The sequence below is a fragment of the Anarrhichthys ocellatus genome, unplaced genomic scaffold (assembly GCF_004355925.1).
Source record: "Anarrhichthys ocellatus isolate YVR2014 unplaced genomic scaffold, GSC_Weel_1.0 scaffold3064, whole genome shotgun sequence".
In the NCBI taxonomy this organism is placed as follows: Eukaryota; Metazoa; Chordata; class Actinopteri; order Perciformes; family Anarhichadidae; genus Anarrhichthys; species Anarrhichthys ocellatus.
Window position 1 is genome coordinate 1 of NW_022283038.1, and position 6,303 is coordinate 6,303.

General features: G+C 41.1%; 2 protein-coding genes across 2 annotated transcripts; both read left to right on the forward strand.

The window, feature by feature from the left end:
• The first annotated feature begins 60 nt into the window (after positions 1 to 60).
• Positions 61 to 2,010, forward strand: LOC116378732 (annexin A1-like). The gene is made up of 5 exons (XM_031840644.1): positions 61 to 817; positions 907 to 1,002; positions 1,085 to 1,143; positions 1,244 to 1,366; positions 1,521 to 2,010. The coding sequence occupies exons 1-5, from the start codon at positions 703 to 705 to the stop codon at positions 1,578 to 1,580; spliced, it is 453 nt and encodes a 150-aa protein (XP_031696504.1). The 5' UTR covers positions 61 to 702; the 3' UTR covers positions 1,581 to 2,010.
• Positions 2,011 to 4,903: 2,893 nt separating this feature from the next.
• Positions 4,904 to 6,180, forward strand: LOC116378731 (annexin A1-like; the record flags this gene model as incomplete). The annotated part of the gene is made up of 4 exons (XM_031840641.1): positions 4,904 to 4,952; positions 5,279 to 5,346; positions 5,731 to 5,815; positions 6,086 to 6,180. Coding segments are annotated over exons 2-4 (231 nt in total), but the record flags the coding sequence as incomplete, so codon positions are not given.
• Between the last annotated feature and the right edge of the window lie 123 nt (positions 6,181 to 6,303).

A 6,303-nucleotide genomic window follows, 5' to 3' on the forward strand; every position in this document is an offset into this window, starting at 1 on the left:
TGGATGGGTCAAATGCAGAGACAAATTTCCCCCTTACCGGGATGAATGTAGTATAATTAAAAAAATAAATTAATTAATAAAATGCACAGCACAAACTCAATACGCTAAACATCTATTATGTTTTAAATAAACTCAATAGCTACATTTTGATAAAATGATGGGAAACTGTCTCCTTTAAACAGCCTGGTGGGTCAATTGGTCTCATATTTAACCTTTTTCTTCTGTATTTTAAAGCCTGTTAATTGTCTCCATTATCAATAAAATATAACACTATTTATTGAACAACTTTTACCTTGTATTGCTGTTGCCTTTACGTTTAGTTTTCATGCTCAAAATGGAGATCATTATGTTGTAATGTTGAGACTGAAATAAACATCCAGATCATATTTTATACTACAAAGATGCTGCCTATGACAATTGATTTCATACTATACAATCCCATCATAAATCAGACTTTCACAGCACTACATTTGCAATAGATCTTTGATAAAAGAAAGCTACAGAGTCTCTCAGCAAACTGAAGTACATGAACTGTAACGCCGAGGCCATTGTTGAGGTCACCTTACTGTCTATTGTGTACAGACTAAATTAGTTTTTCACCAATAAAATCATTTCCTACACATCTTTGTTGTGTTCAGCACTGTGAAGTTGCTCTGCTTTTCTTCATCACAGGCCAACAGGACTGAAGGAGTTTGTGATCAGATGGTTGACAGCGATGCCAGGGCTCTGTACGAGGCCGGGGAGGGGAGAAAGGGCAATAATTCCTCCGTCTTCATTGAGATCCTCACCAACAGGAGTGCCCCTCATCTCCGTAAAGGTCAGCAGGCTATCATGTTCAGTAAAATCTGTTTTTTTATGTTTGTGTCTGTCAGATCTAACACTCTTCCACTACTTCCTCTCCTTCAGTGTTCGAAAGGTACTCAAAGTACAGCAAAGTGGACATGGCCAAAGTTATCGATCTGGAGATGAAGGGAGATATTGAAAGTTGTCTCACAGCAGTAGGTAAAGGCACAACCCTCAACACAAACTTTCATTTATGCACAGACTTGATTGAAAGTTGACCCACTTTTTTAAATAACCACAGTAAAGTGTGCTGGAAGCCGGCCTGCGTTCTTTGCCGAGAAGCTAAACTTGGCCATGAAGGTACGGTACAAGTAGGTTACTACACACAAAATAAACGCATGCAGGATTATATGCCAGCTGCCACAAGACCTTCCCTGACTGAATGTGTTTTGCCCATCAGGGTAAAGGTACCCGCAAAAATATCCTGACACGCATCATGGTGAGCCGCTCTGAAATTGACATGAAACGGATCAAGGATGAGTACAAGAAAAACTATGGCACAACACTCTACAGGGATATTCTGGTGAGCAAACTTCTGATGACAATAAACTCATCCTACAGTCTATGTTTGGATGTCAGAATTGGTCAGGTCTTCATTGATATACAGATGGTTTAAAAAACAAGCAATGGGAAATAGTGCACAGTGTGAAAAAAAAGTACATTTTTCTTTTCTTCAGGATGACACTAAAGGAGACTATGAGAAGATTCTGCTCGCTCTCTGTGGGAGTGAAAACTAATAGCCGATCAATGGGATCAAGGCTCATACAACTGAAGAGCCAGCAGCCAGCAGAGCTGTGGAAAATCACCTATAATTTTTTGACACATATTGTGCACTATATGCTCTTGTGGAAAACTGACAAGACTCTCCTCCTTTCTGTCATGATATTTAGAAGATATTAACAGCAATGCGCAAAGATTAACATGGAATTGGTGGATATCTCAGTATAGATCTGACAGCAGTATGCGGAACCTATGCTTTGGGTCAGACTTGGCTTTTCACTAATTGGGTTCTTATTTCTGGTGTTGGTAGAGAAGCTGAAGTCCTTGATCACAGTGCCGCTAACAGATGTATACAGATCTCTATGTGCCAATCATATTCAGCAGCAGTGAGCCTTACCCTTGAAGGTGCTTGGACAATTTGCAAATAAAAGCTTTTGTATGAAAGCCCATCTGAGTGGTTTTGATTCTTTGCATATACACACATACAGTACCAGAAAGACATGAACCAACCAGCTATAATATGTGTTGCCAAATATTTACACACTAATAGTATAGAATATTTACATATACATACACACACACATATAATCTTTAACACTCACGATGCACAGGCAACCACATATTTGGGCTCAATCTATGGCAAAACCAGTGGCGGGCCGTGCGTTTTATACCTGGGCCTCCACTGCTGTCCTGCAGCTGAAACAGCTCATGACGCCACAGCTACGGTTATTATTTGTTTCGTGTAAAAATGAAGCTCAACACCTATAAATACACTAACTGCAGAGTGCAGATACATGAATAAGCCGAGATGTGTCTCCTCTCTTCTCTGACTGCAGCTGAGGCTACTGTAACAGTAACCGCCTGCGAGTGCTTTGGGGCGGCTCACGGCAGCACCCGCTGCTCGTTCACGACAGTAACTGCAGAACGGTACATGCTTTCACGTCAGAGTCAAAACACCAGAAAAGTCGCTAGATTTGTCGCTAGTAGCTTTTGACAAAAAGTCGCCATGAGGGTTCGGAAAGTCGCCAGATTTAGCGAGAAAGTCGCCAAGTTGGCAACACTGGCACCGACTAAATGTGTCCCCAGTGCAACATTGGACGCAACAATAGCTCCTATCACATATAAAACCAAACAAAAATCCATCTTCAAAAAAACAAGTTGTACAAATAATAATATATAAACAAGCATATTAAAGCTACTGCAGATGTAAAAACAAAAGCAGTTCACTTACCAAAGCTGCTGTTCACCATTTAAAGACAAAGTCCATCCTCCTTTCTTTAACAAGTTTAATCTCACGGTTGTTCAGTACATCCGTGCGTTTGAGTTCCAGTAAGAAGTCCTTCTCGATTCATGGACGCCAGTGAAGACCGTTGAGCCTCCCCAGTTGTATTTCTTGAACACGTTTTAATGCGTTGGGGGCTGAAAATGTCCGCTCAATGGAGGCAGCAGATATTGGGAATGTCACCGCCCAACATGTCACGCTAGCCCACTGACCAATCACATATGGCTAGGTCAGCTAGCAGGCTCTGACATGTCAAAGAATACGCCCAACATGTCAAACTAAAGATCTGATTGGTTGAACACTGACAATCAACAATATCGTCCCCATTTACTTAAACTGCAAGGGGATTCACTTGTGCGTCTGCAGGCCTGGGGCCTCTCTTCTTACCTAGAGACACAGAGGTGAAATCAGATTGGATAAAAGCTCTACTTAAAACAAGCTGCACTGGAAGCAGAGCAAGTGAGGAAGACAGTAGCTGTGCAATGAGAAAATAAGATAATGCGAAAAAAATACATGGTGTATTTATGAAAAATTATTAAATTATAAAATAGCTATAACTTTGTGATTCTGTCTAGGCCAGCAGAGTAGGCCTTGCTGGCCCTGACGGCCCACCACTGCGCAAAACTTTAGAAATGATTTCTTTATTCATTGTATATTTTAGCATCATTAAGGTTTGCCACTGTCATACCTGCTAAAAAAGTAATTGTGGAATAAAATCTATTTATTGCTTGCTGCTGCTGACTAAAGGTATTGTACCATCTCTTCCTGTTGCTCTTGGGCTAACCATTTGATGAGGATTTCTTTTATTTTTTAGATTGAGACTCATTTAGAGCATTTGGACTATGGCTCAAGCACCCGTTTAATACTCCTTACTTAGAATTAAATCCACTTTAATGAAAATACATCTTTACCTCATACTTTTTTCCCTACAATCTATATCCTGCCCTTACCATATTCCACTGTGGATGGACACAGTGTCACTTTGTCAAACATGGCAACTTCAACATAACTAATCAACACGCATGTACTGGTTGTATCAAAAAAAGAGGACGTCTTTCAGCACAGAGAGGAGCTTTTTTGGATGTCATCAAGGGCCTGTGTCGTCTTGATTATTTAGACTCTCCCGTAATGATAAAGTTTGACTGGGCTCAAGTGATGCAGTCATCAATCAGATGTATCATTATCCTGATTGATAATCTCAGGAGCATGAACGCATTACCTTCTGCCGAGGCACGTAGTGAGCAGGTAGCGCCAGGCCCTGATGTGCTGCCATGATAACATGCCACACCTTAATTAAAGAAACTCATTACCTAATTGAACCAAAGACAGACTTTTCTTGAGAAATGTTAAGGTGGTCTTTGCTCAGTCACTCCTGCAGGTATTGTCAAGCTGATGTGCCCAGCGATAAAGATCAACACACAGTGGGGCTTGTATTGATTTGATGAGGTTCAAAGTAACCTTCTGATAGGCTAACACTTTTGCAAGAGAGATAACAGCAGGAATGTAATTCTGTCTTCTGGCAAATGAAACAGCAATAAAATCAAACTTTCCCTTACGCCAAGGACCCTCTGCATTCCAGCAATAAAGACTTAACGTGTCACGGGATGTGGTGGCGGACCCAAAAGCAGACATGACCAGGGAATACAGAGAAATCCAAGGACGAGAGGGCGAGGGTGAGAACCGGGCAGGACAAGGCAGGGCAGACAGACTGAGGAACCGGGAGGGTGATCCAAACTGTAGACACAGGAAGACAAAGGCGAGAACAAGGGAAAGATAACTCGGAATACAATTCCGCTGAGTGGCCGAGAACAAACAGTACCGAGGAGGTTGAAACAACAATGATCTGGCAGAATGTGGATGTGGAACTGGAGTTGATATACTGTTGTGTGATGAGTAGATGGAAGGCAGCTGGGTTGACTGGGCAGGTGAGTTGAATGAATGCAATCAGGAGGGAGCCAGGAGCTTCAATCCAATGGCAGCTGTGGAGGGGAGTATGGGCTGGACCCGTTATAGGTGTGGTTTATCATGAGTATAAATAAACGCTTCCTGTCGCTACAATGCCCGTGGAACCTCAGTAAGACAAACTTCTTCCCTCTAAGGACACACGGTAAGACATTTTCCTTCGATTTAAAAAAAAAAAAAAGAAAAAAAGAAAAAATAAATAATCTGAAATCTGTTCTCCAGCTTTTATTTTGAGTTTGCTGAAGTTTAGTACCAGATGTGATGCCTTTAAATCCTCTCCTTAAATATAATGAGGCGACCTATGAGGGTGTGGTTGGATGAAGGAAATACGAACATGAGTTATCTCTGCTAACAAGTTTAATAGATGAGAACTTTACCAGTAAAATCAATAAGGGTAATTTCTTCTTTGAATACTCTCAGTGGACTGAATATGATCAGTGGACTTTGTTTCATCAAATCTTTTCTTCTCAGACTCCAGTGATCTCACTATGTCTGTCATCCAAGCCTTGCTGCAGCAGACATGCATGCCCGATGACTCGGTATGTAATTCTGTGGTTCTGTTCCGGTTGCTCAGTCAAATAGCCCTGTTTTTGTTTATCTTCCTGGTGGTTGGAAAAAGAATAATTTCAAGAGGCACTGTCATGGTCTTTGGTGGCATGGCAATGTAGGGGCAGAGGCTATACAGCAAGTGCCACAGGGGTTATAAAACCTGTCAAAATGATGTTGTATATCCTTTGTATGTCTTATGTGGAAGATGGCTGCAGCAATGTGTAAGGGGAGAGAAATGTGATTTTACCTATTTTTAAAGAATACTTATGCATTTTTCTAATTCCTTTGTTGCAAGTTTGAAAACTACCTCATGCACACCACTTGGTAGTAGAAGTATTTACCAAACTCACAATAATCTGTGTTGTGTCTTTCAGGTCCAGGAGGGAACGGTGACTGCATCACCCAATTTCAGCCCCAGTGGAGATGCAGCAGTCTTGGATGAAGCCATCCAGGCAAAAGGTGAACTTAATGTGCACACAGGGAAGCTTTGGAGTGTGTCAACATGTGTCTGCTTTGGAAAATGTGTCTGTGCTACAAGTACAACATACTGCCCTCTAATGTAAGAACTTTAACATCCCCTGCTGGCCATCATGCACCATTACTCAGTGTAATGTCTAAGTTTATTTTAATCAATTAGTGCAAACTAAAGTCTCCACCTACTTTCATATCTATCTGTCATGCAGAATAATATAACTGGTGATTTTACTTCGCAACATATTCTTTGTGCAGGTGTGGATGAGAACACCATAATTGAAATCCTGGTGAAAAGGAGTAACGACCAGAGACAGCAGATCAAAGAGGCTTACCAGCAAGCCAGTGGCAAGGTTATTACATTTAAATAAAGACTTTCACAGCTAGAAAGTAGAGGTTGTTCCAAAGTACATGCAATGTTACACACATGATCACATGCTCTCAAACACTTTATTTGCTAATCGGTTGTCTTATAG

What these genes read in the sequence shown, in the direction of transcription:
- LOC116378732 (XM_031840644.1), top strand. Translation starts at nt 703, where the DNA reads ATGGTTGACAGCGATGCCAGGGCTCTGTACGAGGCCGGGGAGGGGAGA. An exon ending in TGCCCCTCATCTCCGTAAAG is followed by an intron (nt 818 to 906) that starts GTCAGCAGGCTA and finishes CCTCTCCTTCAG; the next exon opens with TGTTCGAAAGGTACTCAAAG. An exon ending in AGCTAAACTTGGCCATGAAG is followed by an intron (nt 1,144 to 1,243) that starts GTACGGTACAAG and finishes TTTGCCCATCAG; the next exon opens with GGTAAAGGTACCCGCAAAAA.